Genomic DNA, 18,054 nt, shown 5'->3' with positions numbered 1-18,054 from the left:
TGTCTCCCTGGGGTGGTGAGTGAATGTTAAACACAGACACACAAACACACACACACACACACACACACAGCTGTCTCCCTGGGGTGGTGAGTGAATGTTAAACACAGACACACAAACACACACACACACACAGCTGTCTCCCTGGGGTGGTGAGTGAATGTTAAACATACTCACAGCTGCTTCCACCAGAGTGGCGCGTCGTTTTCTCGTCAGTCACCGTTACTTGGGAAGGGTGCCAGATAGTAGAAAGACTGCCATGTCAAAATGGCATATTCCACTACAGCGACTCTGCAGTTTATCTCCCACTGTTTTCTAGTCCACAGTCCACACTTGGAACTACTGTCATCAAAACAAGTTTGGCTCAAAAAAAGATGGATGTCTGGCCTAGCGAAGCATGATCGCAGATGAGTAACCCCTTGTCTCGTCTCCCTGGTCTCGCTCTGTCTTCAGATCATGTCTCTCCACCTGCGCTACGTCTCCTTCCTGTGGCAGGTAGCAGACCTGGGCTGTAGCCCCAACATGCCTCTGCTACGAGACGGAGCCAGAGTACTGATGAAGCTGATGCCTCCAGGTACAGTACTCTCTGTGGTACATGTGGGCCGTGCCTTTATTCTCCACCCTTCTCCCCAATTGTGCTCTTGCAAACTCCCCGTCATGCATAAAATAAAATAAATAGTGCTTTATAGAGAGTTTTCCAACATTGTTAAATCTACAATGGGAAGCGTGCAAGTGCACATTTCAGGAGAAGGTTGGCGAATTGGGATGTAGCCGTAGATAGGTTTCTCTCTTGACAATGCTATATTTTTCTCAAAGATTTTTACCAAGCCAGCACGGGTGGATCAATGTGAGCTGTGTATATGACCGATATACAGGTAACTAATAAAAAATAAAGGAAACATCAACTGAGTGTCTTAATAGGGGTCACCGTAAGCCAACAGAACAGCTTCAATGCGCCTGGGACTCTATTGGATGGATGCAACACCATTCTTGCACAAGAAATACTCTAGTTTGTTGTTTTGTTGATGGTTGTGGGAAACACTCTCAGGCACCGCTCCAGAATCTCCCATAAGTGTTCAATTGGGTTGAGATCTAGTGACTGAGACACACACTTTAAACCCCCTATGATCCTTTGAGACTCCTCTTTCAAAGTCACTCTTCGAGTCTTGGTAGACAGAATTTCTCACTCACCGGAAAGTTTATTAGATACACACATCTAGTCCCGGTCCGGACCTCCAGAGCAGCCTGAATTCTTCAGAAAGGTTCCACAGGCATGTTGGTCCAACTGCTGCAGATTGGACGGTGGTACATTCTGTGACCAGCCCGTTCCATGTCATCCCATAGATGCTCTATTGGGTTGAGGTCTAGGGACTGACCAGGCCACTCAAGTAAACTGAACTCACTGTCATGTTCCAGGCAATGTTTTTCAAGTCCTCATTTGTCCAGTGTTGTTGATGGCGTGCCCACGGGAGCCGCTTCTTGTTTTTAGCTGATAGGAGTGGAACCCGGTATGGTCGTCTGCTGCAGTTTTTCACAACGCTGTTGTACTGAGCCGCTATTTGTCTGTTCGTGGTCCACCTGTTATCTTGCAAGATTCTTGCCATTCTCCTTCGACCCCCCCCCCCTCCATCAATGAGCTGTTGTTGCCCACAGTACTGCTGTTTACTGAATATGTTTAGTTTGTTTTACCATTCTCTGTAAACCCTAGACACTGTTGTGGGTGAAATGCCCAGGTGGGCAGCCGTTTCGGAGATACTGGATCCTGCGCGTCTGGCACCGACAATCATACCGCCCTCAAAGTTTCTTAGGTCACTCGTTTTGCCCATTCTAACGTTCAATCGAAAAGTAACTGAATGCCTCGAAGCCGGTCTGCCTTCTTTATAAAGCTAGCCATGGCTACGGTACTCACTGTCTGTAGAAGCGATCCGTCTTCCTAAACGGGGTGGTGTACCTAATAAACTGGTCAGTGAGTGTACGGTATAGAACCTGTTGATTGTGTAGATGATCGTACAGTATAGAACCTGTTGATTTTTTATGTAGATAACAGTACCGTGGAGAGCCTTCGTGGTGTATGTCTGGACCATGCCAAGCTGGGAGAGAACGGCCTCAGCCCAACACTGGACTCACGCTTCTTTGGCCCCTCGCCATCACAAGTCCTCTACCTCATAGAGGTGGGTTTCATTCTGTGTGTGTGTAGTCGTTGCCGATTTGACTGTCACATCATTACCATAGCAGGTGGTCTACACTTTGCTCTCTGTTGACCAGTTCCACTGTGCATGTATATCTCTCTTCCCATCCCCTCCTCAGGTGGTGTATGCCCTGCTCATGCCAGCCAGCTCCACATTGGGTGAGGACGCCAGCGACTTCCAGTACAACTTCCTGAAGAGTGGCGGGCTGCCTCTTGTACTGAGCATGCTCACGCGGAACAACTTCCTGCCGTCGGCCGACATGGAGACGCGGCGAGGGGCGTACCTCAACGCTCTTAAGATCGGCAAACTGCTGCTCACCGCTGTTGGGTTCGGACACGTCAAAGCTGTGGCCGAGGCCTGCCAGCCCAACGCTGAGGGGACCACACCCGTCTCACCGGTTAGTTACTCAGTTATACGCACGCACACACATACAAACACATGCGTGTGAACTAGGATTGTGACAGCCATGTTGATGTTAACAACCTCTCTCCATTCAGATTAACCAGGCCACTCACGACCAGGCTTTGGTCCTCCAGAGTGCCCTGCAGAACCTCCCCAACCCTGCCTCTGAGTGCATGCTCCGCAATGTAGCTATACGCCTGGCCCAACAGATCTCTGACGAGGTTAGAGGGGAAGGGAGGGAGGGACTGAAGAGAAAGCAAAATAAGGAATAGAGAGACATGTTGCTATGTTATTTACGGTAATATCTCCTCTAATTTATGTCTTTCCCCATCCCTCCCAGAACTTCTTCCAGGCGTCGAAGTACATCCCTGAGATCTGTGTGATCCGGGCGGTGCAGAAGATAGCATGGGCTTCAGGCTGTGGCACCATACAGTTGGTCTTCAGCTCCAATGAAGAGATCAGCAAAATCTATGAGAAGGTACCTACTTGTGCGGCTGCTTATTGTTCCACCATCAGTCCATTGATTGATGTCTGCTTTTATTTTGGTCTCAGCCTGAGGAGATTGGCGTGTGCAGATGCATTGTTGTGGGGTGGTGCGTGTTTATTTGTATTGACACAAGTGTTTGTTGTCAGTGTATCTTGTTCCTTGATACAAGGTTATACTGCTATACTGTTACACTGGCAATACTAAATCAAATCAAATTTATTTATATAGCCCTTCGTACACCAGCTGATATCTCAAAGTGCTGTACAGAAACCCAGCCTAAAACCCCAAACTGCAAGCAATGCAGGTGTAGAAGCATGGTGTCTAGGAAAAACTCCCTAGAAAGGCCAAAACCTAGGACGAAACCTGGAGAGGAAACAGGCTATGTGGGGTGGCCAGTCCTCTTCTGGCTGTGCCGGGTGGAGATTATAACAGAACATGGACAAGATGTTCAAATGTTCATAAATGACCAGCATGGTCGAATAATAATAAGGCAGAACAGTTGAAACTGGAGCAGCAGCACGGCCAGGTGGACTGGGGACAGCAAGGAGTCGTCATGTCAGGTAGTCCTGGGACATGGTCCTAGGGCTCAGGTCCTCCGAGAGAGAGAAAGAAAGAGAGAATTAGAGAAAGCACACTTAAATTCACACAGGACACCGAATAGGACAGGAGAAGTACTCCAGATATAACAAACTGACCCTAGCCCCCCGACACATAAACTACTGCAGCATAAATACTGGAGGCTGAGACAGGAAGGGTCAGGAGACACTGTGGCCCCATCCGAGGACACCCCCGGACAGGGCCAAACAGGAAGGATATAACCCCACCCACTTTGCCAAAGCACAGCCCCCATACCACTAGAGGGAAATCTTCAACCACCAACTTACCATCCTGAGACAAGGCTGAGTATAGCCCACAAAGATCTCCGCCATGGCACAACCCAAGGGGGGTCGCCAACCCAGACAGGATGACCACATCAGTGAATCAACCCACTCAGGTGACGCACCCCTTCCAGGGACGGCATGAGAGAGCCCCAGTAAGCCAAAAGTGCCTATAAGAACATCTAATAGTCAAAGGTATATGAAATACAAATGGTATAGATAGAAATAATCCTATAAATACTATATTAACTACAACCCAAAACCTCTTACCTTGGAATATTGAAGTTTTATGTTAAAAGGAACCACCAAATTTCATATTTTCTCATGTTCTGAGCAAGTAACGTAAACATTTGCTTTTTTATATGGCACATTATGCACTTTTACTTTCTTCTCCAACACTTTTGTTTTTGCATTATTTAAACCAAATTGAACATGTTTCATTATTTATTTGAGGCTAAATGGACTTGTATTGATATATTAAGTTAAAATAAGTGTTCATTCAGTATTGTTGTAATTGTCATTATTACAAATAAATAAATCGGCAGATTTTAATCGGTATCGGCTTTTGTTGGTCCTCCAATAATTGGTATCGGCGTTGAAGAATCATAATTGGTCGACCTCTACTGAGGGCCCTCACCTCCTCCCTGTAGGCCGTCTCGTTGTTGTTGGTAATCAAGCCTACCACTGTAGCGTCAATGATGTGCTTGGAGGGTACTATGGTGTTAAATGCTGAGCTGTAGTTGATGACCAGCATTCCTACATATGTATTTCTCTTGTCCAGGTGGGTTAGGGCAGAGTGCAGTGTGATTGCGATTGCGGCGTCTGTGGACCTATTGGGTCGGTAAGCATATTGGAGTGGGTCTAGGGTGTCGGGTAGGGTGTCGGTGATATGATCCTTGACTAGTCTCTCAAAGCACTTCATGATGACGGAGGTCAGTGCTACGGGGCAATAGTCATTTAGCTCAGATACCTTTGCTTTCTTGGTAACTGGAACAATGGTGGCCCTCTTGAAGCATGTGGGAACAGCAGACTGGGATAGGGATTGATTGAATGTGTCCGTAAACACACCAGCCAGCTGGTCTGCGCATGCTCTGAGGACGCGGCAGAGGATGCCATCTGGGCCGGCAGCCTTGCGAGGGTTACCACGTTTAAATGCTTTAGTCACGTTTAGCTGCAGTTAAGGTGAGCCCGCAGGGTTTGGTAGCGGGCCGTGTCGTTGGCACTGTATTGACCTCAAAGCGAGTAAAGAAGTTGTTTAGTTTGTCTGGGATCATGACATCGTGGTCCGCGACGGGGCTGGTTTTTCTTTTGTAGTCCGTGATTGACTGTAGACCCTGCCACATACCTCTCGTGTCTGAGCCGTTGAATTGCAACTCTACTTTGTCTCTATACTGACGCTTAGCTCGTTTGATTGCCTTGCGGTGGGACTAGCTACACTGTTTGTGTTCGGTCATGTTTCCGGTCGCCTTGCCCTGATTTAAAAGCAGGGGTTTGCTCTTTCAGTTTTGCACGAATGCTGCCATCAATCCACGGTTTCTGGTTGGGGAAGGTTTTACAGTCACAGATCTTTTTGTTTGGCCTGAACAGTCACAGTTGAGTGTTTGTCTGTCGTACTAGTGGGATGATTGTGTGTGTGTGTGCTCGTTTGGTGCTTACTGAACTGACTAATAGGTTGATTATGTGCACTGTGCACCTGCTGTCTATCTCCTGAAATACAGAGAAGTGGTTTGTGTTTTGTAACCTCACAGCGGTGTGTGTGTGTGTTCTCCCCCTCTACAGACGAACGTGGTTCAGGAGCCAGACGGGGAGGATGAGCAGGTGTGCTGTGAGGCCCTGGAGGTCATGACCCTGTGTTTCGCCCTGCTGCCCACTGCTCTGGACACACTCAGTAAGGAGAAGGCCTGGCAGACCTTCATCATAGACCTGCTACTGCACTGCCACAGCAAGTATGTTCCCCCCCCTGCTGTCTGTCTTTACTTTCTGTCGAGCAGATGTTTTAGCGTTGAACTGGAACAAAAGCCTGCCAATCCTCAAGGATGTTTGCCGCTGGTGTACTACAGTGGTGTTTGTCTTAACTGCTTTGTGTAGTGGGCGAGCACGTGGGGCTATCTGTGTCTATGGTAATAATGGTCCTCTCTGATCTGTCCTCAGGTCAGTTTGTTGATTGATGGATTAGTTTGTCTGTGGTTTAATTGTCTTCTCTGATCTATTTCCAGGTCAGTTCGTCAGATGGCCCAGGAGCAGTTCTTCCTTATGGCCACCAGGTGCTGCATGGGCCACCGACCCCTCCTCTTCTTCATCACCCTCCTCTTCACTGTGCTGGGGGTAAGTAGCAGCACTTCTTTCTCCACTGTGCTGGGGGTACGTAGCCGTACCTCTCTCCACTGTGCTGGGGGTACGTAGCCGTACCTCTCTCTCCACTGTGCTGGGGGTACGTAGCCGTACCTCTCTCCACTGTGCTGGGGGTACGTAGCCGTACCCCTCTCTTCACTGTGCTGGGGGTACGTAGCCGCACCTCTCTCTTCACTGCACCTCTCTCTCACTGTGCTGGGGGTACGTAGCCGCACCTCTCTCTTCACTGTGCTGGGGGTACGTAGCCGCACCTCTCTCTTCACTGTGCTGGGGGTACGTAGCCGCACCTCTCTCTTCACTGTGCTGGGGGTACGTAGCCGTACCTCTCTCTTCACTGTGCTGGGGGTACGTAGCCGCACCTCTCTCTCCACTGTGCTGGGGGTACGTAGCCGTACCTCTCTCTTCACTGTGCTGGGGGTACGTAGCCGCACCTCTCTCTCCACTGTGCTGGGCGTACGTAGCCGCACCTCTCTCTTCACTGTGCTGGGGGTACGTAGCAGCACCTCTCTCTTCACTGTGCTGGGGGTACGTAGCCGCACCTCTCTCTTACATGAGTGCTTTGAAATGTTCATTATGATCACTGCAATTATGGCCATGTTAAAATAGATTGGATGTACCCTTACTGCCTTAATTCGTTGAAGTAACTCCCAAATAATAATAATAAGAAAAGCTTCTATCATAGCTTTCACCTATCAGCAATGTCAGTGCAGTGATCACTTCAAATGAAGGGGAGGATGGAAGTATAAAGGAGGTGTTTAGAAAGCTGTTCCTTGGTTTTCCTGGCTTTTCAACAGCTTTTTGAAGCGCAATGGAAGGCAATTAACTTCTCTGATAGAAAACGGCCTATGTGGCATCGATATTAGTCAAACATTTATTCTAGTGTAAATTTACTACAAGGTGTAGTAAAGTCATTGTCGTCCAAAACTGAATTTTGTAAGTGAGTTCGTCATGACTTGCTTGAGGGTTGGGTTTTGATTTCGTCAATGCTCACTTGCCCGCTAACACGACACACAGACAGTGAGACAGACCTGCCCAGCAGATCTGACTTTGTTTACATAAGACGTTTCACATTTTTTTACTTGAAAAATACTGCACCAAACACCTTAGCTAGATATAATATTGTGTAACTAAAACCTCCTTGGCAAAAACATCAATATTTAATTAGATTTCTTGAGTTATCTTAGATTCATTTTTGAGGAAGTAATACCAGCTTTATTCCAATTTTAATATGGTAATGTTTTCAGTGTATTTTATTTATTTTTATTTCACCTTTATTTAACCAGGTAGGCTAGTTGAGAACAAGTTCTCATTTACAACTGCGACCTGGCCAAGATAAAGCATAGCAGTGTGAACAGACAGCAACACAGGGTTACACATGGAGTAAACCATAAACAAGCCAATAACACAGTAGGAAAAAAAAGAAAAAAAGTCTATATACGTTGTGCAAAAGGCATGAGGAGGGAGGCGAATAATTACCATTTAGCAGATTAACACGGGAGTGATAAATGATCAGATGGTCATGTGCAGGTAGAGATACTGGTGTGCAAATGAGCAGAGAAGTAAATAAATAAAAACAGTATGGGGATGAGGTAGGTAGATTGGGTGGGCTATTTACCAATGGTCTATGTACTGTGTAGACTTAAATTACCAAAAATATAAAGCATGCAGAAAAGATAGGTCTTATTTTTTTTATAAGGTCATCTTTGAGAGTGAACAATCATAGCTAGACCATTCTAAAATCAAAAAGATTATGCATTGAGATATTTTTTGTCATAACATGGAGTCTCCATTGTTTTTGTAATGATGTTTGAGTCACTCAGCATAAGAACACTCGCAAAATGTGTTGAATTGCAGGAAATTCACTTTAAATCTGCAAATATTCTCTCAGCCCCATGGCAAAATGTGTATAATTGCAGGAAACTAGCTTTAAAACAGCAGCATTTTGTCTCTGCGGCCAAGAGGGCCTCAAAAATTCTAGGTCGGTGACCACACCCTTGGCCACGCCTAGGGCTTTTATGGGGATCGTATTACCGCCACACTGGCGGTCACGAATTATGACTTCAGTCAAATTCCACATGATCGTTTCGTCACGGTAATTGGTTTTCTCCATGCTCTGATGCTGCTGATGGTCAGTAGTAGCCTACCAAACTTGATAACTGCCTGGTACTCAAATCACTTTGACGTCAATGCAAATGTAATCAAACGTCTGATCAAACACTTCATGAGAGCTCATGTTGCTCAACATTTCTATAGGCTATGCAATTGCATGAGGAAACAGTGATGGCCTCTATTAAAAATAGGAGAATTCTATCAGCTTTCTGCAGGCTAGGCCTACTATATTTATTTCTCAACTTTTCTAATATTAAGTACATTGCTTCTCTTTACAACAGTAGCCCACCTGGCTGGCATTTAACCACGGGAAAGCAGCCTCCATAAGGTATTTGAGTGCATAGATTACGTGTAATTTTTTTCCCCCTGCCCGTTTCGAGACAGGTGCATGATAATGGTCCATTCTAAATCGAAAACAAATGTCACACATATTATTTAGTGTATGTACAGACAAGATTACATCAAGAATAGTTGGGTGGGTGACAATATTAGCCTATCACTTATAAATTATATATAACTTGTGAATGATGCCCAGCTTGTGTGCAGTAAGGCAAAAAACAGCAAATGCATTATTATTTTTTACTTTTTCAAATAATAGTCGCACATCTCAGGTAGCCTAGCCCATAGCCCTATATGTTTTCCGGATGTTTGTATCACAACTAAAGTGGCCAAATAAATCAATTCTTAAATTTGGAGCACATTAATCCGCATTACAACAAGTGTAAAACCTAACTGGCATACATGCGCAGCACGTGAGTTTCAAGTTTGGGGAAGATAATTCTCACCATAAAAATGCACCTTAATAATAATAATAATAATAATAATAAAAGCATTTCATGGATAATTGCATTTGTGTTCATTTTTGAGTGATGTTTTCCCGCTAATGGAACATTTGTGCTTATAGCCTACTGTCGTGTGTGCATTGCTCGGTTTATAATGTGAAGAAATAAACTATCAACATTTTAAGATAAATGTTCTAATCTGTTGCATCAGCCACATTGCTTAAAAAATGTTCTGATGCGAATGGTTGTATTAATTTGGTTGTATTCATTTGGGATGTTTGGAATATTTTGTGCACAGAATAGAATAGGTCAACTCTTGTACTTTGGGGGATAGTAGAGTGCTTTTGCTGTTCATTAGGTCGACTCATCTTGTTGGCTGACGAAAAGTAAAGGTGGACAGTTCTTCCAATGTTTTCAATATGCACCTCAGAATTGTATAAGGACATGTCGGTCTTCACTTGTAGCCTCTGAGAAAGACCAGATGACCTAAAAAGGGGATGCCGCCGGGAAATTTGAGGCATTATCAAGTGCTTGTCAATTTGTTAATGAGACTACATTTTCTTAATATCATGTTGTTGTTTTTTGACCTGTCCAATACAAATAATGGATTCATTGTGAAGGTGTAGGCTATATTACATGGATTTATTAGACTTTTTAAAATGTAGATGTTCCTAAGGTCTGCATCAGTGCCAAGAGATGCTAAATGTGTTTTTAATTCACCTAAAAATAACGTGAGACTGGATGTTATTTGCTTGACGATTACTTTCTGACAAAATTTCAGGAGCTCTAGCCACGCCCCCAAAACGCCTCATTTTGATCTAGTCAACAACCTGCAAGTTAATACATGTGTAAAGCAAGGCACTCATTTGGTGTCCGCCCACTATGCCCAGAGTGGTTGAAAACGTGCTTTGGGGATGACATTTTCACTTCCTTATGTTATAAAATACAATTTATCAAGACACACGTGATTCTTCGTGTTCTGAATCGTTCAGTGGGATCATTCTCTTAACAAGTCATTAACCAAACCTAATACATCCGTTAAGCACTGAGTTCTGTTGACGGAGGTGCCGCTTTCTTGTTTAAACTTTGGAGGATTTTGCATTTTATGGTCGTCGTATTCCAATTTCTTTCCCCATGGGTTGCAAATAGTCAAATTAGTCAAATTAGCAAGACACACGCTGAATTAAATGTAGAAAAGCTTGCAGTACGCTCAGTGTTCCGTTGAAATTTCACCGAGATGATAAGCTTGTTTTTGTAAAAAGTCCTGTTATTTTTTCAAACTTCGCTTTAATATGAACAGTGTGTACTAAAATATGAAAATACAAGATGTCTCAATGATATTGATCTTATCTCTCTCTATATGTTGTTTTTATGTCCTCCGGATTTAAGAAAGATAGTAAGCCTGTCAGGTAGCCTTAAGTGTCTCACAGCATCCAGCATCGCTGACGGCATGATAATTTCCAGGTTTTTAACCACCCTTTGTCTCTGGCCTCCATTGATTTGAGTCCTTCCTACAAGGGTAAAAACTCCAACTTTTGAACGGATTGTGATAGTGACATGAGGTTTGGACCATTTGGTTTTCCTAAAAGGACTATCTACACAATTAACATTGTTTTACCTATTGGTTAAAATATGGTGTTTTTGGCCTCCCGGGTGGCGCAGTGGTTAAGGGCGCTGTACTGCAGCGCCAGCTGTGCCACCAGAGACCCTGGGTTCGCGCCCAGGCTCTGTTGCAACCAGCCGCGACCGGGAGGTCTGTGGGGCGACGCACAATTGGCCTAGCGTCGTCCGGGTTAGGAAAGGCTTGGCCGGTATCGCGCACCAGCGACTCCTGTGGCGGGCCGGGCGCAGTGCACGCTAACCAAGGTTGCCAGGTGCACAGTGTTTCCTCCGACACATTGGTGCGGCTGGCTTCCGGGTTGGATGCGCACTGTGTTAAGAAGCTGTGCGGCTTGGTTGGGTTGTGTATCGGAGGACGCATGACTTTCAACCTTCGTCTCTCCCGAGCCCGTACGGGAGTTGTAGCGATGAGACAAGATAGTAGCTACCTAAAACAATTGGACACCAAATTGGGGAGAAAAAGGGATCAAATAAAAAATAAAAATATTTATAAAGATGGTGTTTTTGATTGGACACCCTATACTAATGTTTATTGACTTGTCTTCCAGAGCACAGCTAAAGAGCGGGCCAAGCATGCTGGGGACTACTTCACCCTGCTCAGGCACCTCCTGAACTACGCCTACAACAGCAACATCAACCTGCCCAACGCAGAGGTGTTGCTCAACAACGAGATCGACTGGCTGAAGAAGATCAGGGTACGACTACGTTGTTCAAACCTGACGTTGTGTAATAGTGAATAACTGCCCTGGGCTTTGTGTAGAGGTTAATGGCCGAGATTCTAGGCCTCGGTCAGAGCTTGGCTGTGTTCATTAGGGCACACAGCAGATGTTAATCAAAGGAAAACAAAAGCTAGCGGTTGGTATACAACAAGTCTATGTAGTCCCTCTATTTGCTTTTGATTGGTGCTTAATGAATAGGACCTTGGTTGTGACGTTTCTGCGTGCATGTGTCTCTGCGTGCGCGTGTCCCAGGATGAGGTGAAGAGGACAGGGGAGACGGGCGTTGAGGAGACCATCCTGGAGGGACACATCGGAGTTACCAAGGAGTTGCTGGCCTTCCAGACACCAGAGAAGAAGTACTACATTGGCTGTGAGAAGGGAGGGGCCAACCTCATCAAGGTAGGCTGGCACATCCATTTTGTATTGAAATGAATCTTTCTACTTATTCAATGACATTAGTGGAGCCTGGAGGCTGAACTTGGCCCTCGACAACCAATATTTGATTTGACCCACCAGAGGCTTCCAGCATGCTCTTATGTGGTGATAAACAACGCTAAAACATCAAAAAATATTGATCTTCACATCTGAATGTGGCTGTAATAAATGTTGCAAGCCGTAAATGTTACTTTCTTACCCTGTTTTAACTCTGTCCCTATCTCTCTCTCACTCTCCCTTCTCTCCAGGAGTTGATAGATGACTTCATCTTCCCAGCGTCTAACGTGTACCTGCAGTACATGAAGAGCGGGGAGTTCCCTACGGAGCAGGCCATCCCTGTCTGTAGCAGCCCCGCCTCCATCAACGCAGGATTCGAGCTGCTGGTGGCTCTGTCAGTTAGCTGTGTCCGGAACCTCAAGCAGATCGTCAACATGCTCACTGACATGTACTACCTAGGTATGGATAGATTCATTAATTTTAATGATTTGCTTGCCCTGTATAGTGGAACCAATGGAAGCTCAAAGTGAAGCCTACCTCAAAATATTTGAGACATTTGACCCAGGTCGTTGCCTCCCCTCCCTTGTCAGGTGTGAAGCCCACATATGAATATTATTGTCGCTGTTTGATCAACAGGTTGTGAGGCTCTGACAGAGTGGGAGTATCTCCCTCCGGTGGGGCCGCGGCCCACTAAAGGCTTTGTGGGGCTGAAGAACGCTGGGGCCACCTGCTACATGAACTCAGTCATCCAGCAGCTTTACATGATCCCTCCCATCCGCGACGGAATCCTCGCCATCGAGGGCACCGGCACCGACGTGGACGATGACATGTCCGGCGACGAGAAGCAGGAGAGCGAGGTAACAAGGAACTGGTTTGGTCATAGGATTGACGTTTTAATTGTTTGTTGGTTGATCCGTGTTTCGTCTGGTTCATTTAAACTGCAGTTGATACTGTCAGGCATTCATAGGTTAATCATAATCTGAAAACAACTCCTTAGCTGAGACACTTTCATGGCACTGGACATGTGGGGTGTTTTCATTTACACACTGTGTGGTTTGAAAAAAAATTCCCCATTGTGTCCTAATGAAGAGGACCCAGCTTAACTCTGTGTCCCTCGGCCCCCTACAGAGTAATGCAGACCCGCGGGATGAGGTGTTTAGCTATAACCACCAGTTTGACGACAAGCCGTCGCTCAGTAAGTCGGAGGACAGGAAGGAGTACAACATTGGGGTGCTGCGCCACCTACAGGTCATCTTTGGTCACCTGGCCTCCTCCAGACTGCAGTACTATGTACCCCGGGGCTTCTGGAAACAGTTCAGGTCAGTGGAGACTGGAGGGGAGCAATTGATTTACCTGGTTTGGGAGGAAAAAGATGGGACTAATATGTACCACTGTGTTAAATACGATCAAATACATGACCTACCCTGGATTTAGTTTGTCCTGTACAATGGAACCAATGGTTCAGTCCCAAAGTGCTGCTCTCCACCTTTCATCTCCCGTTCCTCTCTCCCACCATCTCACCTCACCCACTTAACTTCACCCCCGCCCCTCTTGTAGGTTATGGGGTGAGCCGGTGAACCTGCGAGAGCAGCACGATGCCCTGGAGTTCTTCAACTCCCTAGTGGACAGTCTGGATGAGGCTCTGAAGGCCCTGGGTCACCCGGCCATGCTTAGCAAGGTGCTGGGGGGATCCTTCGCCGACCAGAAGATCTGCCAGGGGTGCCCACATAGGTAACACACAAACCACGCCTTAGGAAAATATCTGAAATCAATTATAGTCATAATCTTAACCATTAGAGGGGATTATGTGAAACTGACTTGAGATCAGGTATAGGGGCAGCATGGACTAATCTTTATTGTTAGCGAACCTCAGGATAATTGATTTGAAAATGTCAATTTCTGCGCAGAGGGAGATTGTTTGTAGTGGTTTAATTAGAGCTGGGCGATATGACATAACATTTGATATCTCGATTTGGGAGATTCACGATTTACAGTTGAAGTCGGAAGTTTACATACACTTAGGTTGAAATCGTTAACTCGTTTTTCAACCACAACAAATTTCTTGTTAACAAACTATAGTTTTGGCAAGTCGGTTAGGACATCTACTTTGTGCACGACACAAGTAATTTTTCTAACAATTGTTTACAGACAGATTATTTCACTTATAATTCAGTGTATCATAATTCCAGTGGGTCAGAAATTTACATACACTAAGTTGACTGTGCCTCTAAACAGCTTGGAAAATTCCAGAAACTGGTGTCATGGCTTTAGAAGCTTCTGATAGTCTAATTGACATAATTTGAGTCAATTGGAGGTGTACCTGTGGATGTATTTCAAGGTCGACCTTCAAACTCAGTGCCTCTTTGCTTAACTAAAAATTGTAGACCTCCACAAGTCTGGTTCGTCCTTGGGAACAATTTCCAAATGCCTGAAAGTACCACGTTCATCTGTACAAACACCATGAGACCACGCAGCCGTCATATCGCTCCGGAAGGAGACGCGCTCTGTCTCTTAGAGATGAACGTATTTTGGTGCGAAAAGTGCAAATCAATCCCAGAACAACAGCAAAGGAGCTAGTGAAGATGGTGCAATAATATTTTTTGGGGTGCAATAATCACTGATCTGGCTCTCAAGTCTATGATAATGCACTTTTTTGTTACAAATTTATCTAGAACCATGCATAATGCACATTCACTTATAACAACTAACTTCTTGTAGCAGGTATTAGGCTATAGAAAATGAACACCGGTCTCATCAACAATCTCTCAAGCCCTCGTGCTAGTGATTAGCCAGCAAACTGAACATTCATTTTCCAGATTCAATGTTCATTTATGCTCTTGTTTAAGTAGTGTCTACTCTGCTCGCATTTTGAGTAGTTGAGACATAACTTGTCTAACCATACCCTTTTTAACTTCTCTATTACAGTAAAATAATGTCTCAATGTGTTCTGGTGTCCATATGACTAATTCTGTTGGACCAAACCTCAATTGCAAATAGCGAGTTGAAACCGCTTGTCCGAACTCTGTTGTCTTGAGAGGCAGGGGGAGGGGCTTGGTGTGTGTGTAAACCATAGAAAAGAGGCGAACTCAAATCTGTCCAAAATCAAGCCTATGGGTTTATTTTGGACCTAAGCTTGTCGACCTGCCTTCACGCCTTTGGGACAACAACTCAGTGTTAGGGCGGAGACGTGCATCTTGTCATTAATACAGATCTCTGGTGTAAATGGGAAGGTGAACACCGCACAGAGGAGCGAAGGAGACAAGACCAAAAATACAACATGAGAACAAGCGGACATAAACGCTCATAAAAATACAAAATAACAACCTTGATTCTTGCGATACAGGCATTTGGAATATCGCGCAAAAACATATATCGAATTCATTTGATTAATTCTAATATATCGCCCAGCCCTAGGTTTAATGAGGCTGCTACAGTGTTGGTGATAACTTATGTGGATACTGTGTGTCTGTGTGTGCGCGTGTCTGTGCGCGCTCGTGTCTGTGCATGTGTGCGTGCTCCAGATATGAGTGTGAGGAGTCGTTCACCACTCTGAATGTAGACATCAGGAACCACCAGAACCTGTTGGACTCTATGGAGCAGTATGTCAAGGGAGACCTGCTGGAGGGAGCCAACGCATACCACTGTGAGAAGTGCAACAAGAAGGTGAGACAACTCACCTTGGCCTGATCAGTCAGCGACTTGAATGCTGATGTCTGTCTGAGCTGCCGGAGATGGCTGACCTAACTGGGGTAGTCCTGCTCTGAAGCACACAGCTGTTTGATTGTTTAACTGTGGTAGGTCTACTGTGTAGTCTATTTGTGAACCACTCCAAATAATATATTCTAATCACATATTTCTCCAACCAGCTGCAATGCATTCGGAAAGTATTCAGACCCCTTGACTTTTCCACATTTGGTTACGTTACAGCCTTATTCTAAAATTGTTTAAATAGTTTTTTTCCCTGTTATCAATCTAAACACTGCCCCATAATGACAAAGTGGAAAAACTGGTTTTTAGAAAGTTTTGTAAATGTATTAAAAATGAAAAACTGATCACATTTACGTAAGTATTCAGACCCTTTACTCAGTACTTTGTTGAAGCACCTTTGGCAGTGATTATATTCTCATGTCTTCTTGGGTATGACGCTACAAGCTTGGCACACCTGTATTTGGAGAGTTTCTCACATTCTTCTCTGCAGATCCTCTCAAGCTCTGTCAGTCTGGATGGGGAGTGTCGCTGCACAGCTATTTTCAGGTCTCTAGAGATGTTCAATTCCGTGCTCTGGCTTGGCCATTCAAGGATGTTCATAGTCTTGTCCCGAAGCCACTCCTGCGTTGTCTTGGCCCCAGTCTGAGGTCCTGAGAGCTCTGGAGCATGTTTTCATCAAGTATCTCTCTGTACTTTGCTCTGTTCAGTTCATGGTCTCCCAGTCCCTTCCGCTGAAAAATATCCCCACAGCATGATGCTTCCACCAACATGCTTCACAGTAGGGATGGTGCCAGGTTACCTCCAGACGTGACGTTTGGCATTCAGGCAAACGAGTTCAGTCTTGGTTTCATCAGACCAGAGAATCTTGTTTCTCATTGTCTGAAAGTCCTTTAGGTGCCTTTTGGCAAACACCAAGAGAGGCTGTCATGTGCCTTTTACTGAGGAATGGCTTCAGTCTGGCCATTCTACCATAACGCCTGATTGGTGGAGTGCTGCATAGATGGGAGAACCTTCCAGAAGGACAACCATCTCCACAGAGGAACTCTGGAGCTCTCAGTGACCATCATTGCTCAGTTTGGCTGGGCGGCCAGCTCTAGGAATAGTCTTGGTGCTTCCAAACTTCTTTCATTTAAGAATGATGAAGGCCACTGTGTTCTTGGGGACCTTCAATGCGGCAGACATGTTTTGGTACCCTTCTCCACATCTGTCTCTCGACACAATCCTTCGACCTCATGGTTTGGTTTTTGCTCTGACCTGCCCTGTCAACTGTGGGACCGTTATATAGACAGGTGTGTGCCTTCCAAATCATGTCCAATCAATTGAATTTACTAAAAGGTGGACTCCAATCACATTGTAGAATCATCTCAAGGATGCTCAATGGAAACAAGATGCATTTGAGCTCTTTGTGGAGTCTTCTAGCAAAGCGTTTGAATACTTATGTAAGTAAGGTATTTCTGTTTTTTATTTTGAATAAATTTGCAGAAATTTTCTCCAAAAAATTGCTTTGTCATTATGGGGTGTTGTGTGTAGATTGAGTAAAAAATAAAATGTAATAAATTTTAGAATAAGGCCGTAACAGAATGTGGGAAAAGGTCCAAGTGTCCTGATTTACTTTCTGAATGCACTGTACTTTCCTGTAGGATTTCATGGGTAGTAGCAGGAACGTGTTGGTCCTCTTCCCCCCCTATAGGTAGAAGACTAGTAGCAGGAACGTGTTGGTCCTCTTCCCCCCCCTATAGGTAGAAGACTAGTAGCAGGAACGTGTTGGTCCTCTTCCCCCCCTATAGGTAGAAGACTAGTAGCAGGAACGTGTTGGTCCTCTTCCCCCCCTATAGGTAGAAGACTAGTAGCAGGAACGTGTTGGTCCTCTTCCCCCCCTATAGGTAGAAGACTAGTAGCAGGAACGTGTTGGTCCTCTTCCCCCCCTATAGGTAGAAGACTAGTAGCAGGAACGTGTTGGTCCTCTTCCCCCTATAGGTAGAAGACTAGTAGCAGGAACGTGTTGGTCCTCTTCCCCCTATAGGTAGAAGACTAGTAGCAGGAACGTGTTGGTCCTCTTCCGCCCCTATAGGTAGAAGACTAGTAGCAGGAACGTGTTGGTCCTCTTCCCCCCCTATAGGTAGAAGACTAGTAGCAGGAACGTGTTGGTCCTCTTCCCCCCCTATAGGTAGAAGACTAGTAGCAGTAACAGGTTGGTCCTCTTCCCCCCTCTATAGGTAGAAGACTAGTAGCAGTAACAGGTTGGTCCTCTTCCCCCCCTATAGGTAGAAGACTAGTAGCAGGAACGTGTTGGTCCTCTTCCCCCCCTATAGGTAGAAGACTAGTAGCAGGAACGTGTTGGTCCTCTTCCCCCCCTATAGGTAGAAGACTAGTAGCAGG

General features: G+C 45.3%; 1 protein-coding gene across 6 annotated transcripts in view; it reads left to right on the top strand.

Annotated features, from left to right (window-relative positions):
* Positions 1-18,054, top strand: part of usp9 (ubiquitin specific peptidase 9) — a 74,386-nt gene that overhangs the window by 39,571 nt on the left and 16,761 nt on the right. For all 6 annotated transcript variants that reach the window (XM_064944006.1, XM_064944007.1, XM_064944002.1 and 3 more), the window contains 14 exons: positions 451-571; positions 2,038-2,168; positions 2,305-2,583; positions 2,684-2,809; positions 2,929-3,066; positions 5,733-5,899; positions 6,170-6,278; positions 11,365-11,511; positions 11,788-11,934; positions 12,219-12,426; positions 12,604-12,824; positions 13,096-13,286; positions 13,525-13,698; positions 15,489-15,630. In XM_064944006.1, the coding sequence (XP_064800078.1) occupies positions 451-571; positions 2,038-2,168; positions 2,305-2,583; positions 2,684-2,809; positions 2,929-3,066; positions 5,733-5,899; positions 6,170-6,278; positions 11,365-11,511; positions 11,788-11,934; positions 12,219-12,426; positions 12,604-12,824; positions 13,096-13,286; positions 13,525-13,698; positions 15,489-15,630 (2,301 nt within the window). The remainder of the gene's footprint in view (positions 1-450; positions 572-2,037; positions 2,169-2,304; positions 2,584-2,683; positions 2,810-2,928; positions 3,067-5,732; positions 5,900-6,169; positions 6,279-11,364; positions 11,512-11,787; positions 11,935-12,218; positions 12,427-12,603; positions 12,825-13,095; positions 13,287-13,524; positions 13,699-15,488; positions 15,631-18,054) is intronic.

Source organism: Oncorhynchus masou, chromosome 29 (assembly GCF_036934945.1).
Source record: "Oncorhynchus masou masou isolate Uvic2021 chromosome 29, UVic_Omas_1.1, whole genome shotgun sequence".
Classification (NCBI taxonomy): domain Eukaryota; kingdom Metazoa; phylum Chordata; class Actinopteri; order Salmoniformes; family Salmonidae; genus Oncorhynchus; species Oncorhynchus masou.
Note: the sequence above shows the minus strand (reverse complement) of the source record. Positions and strands in the feature narration are given on the sequence as shown.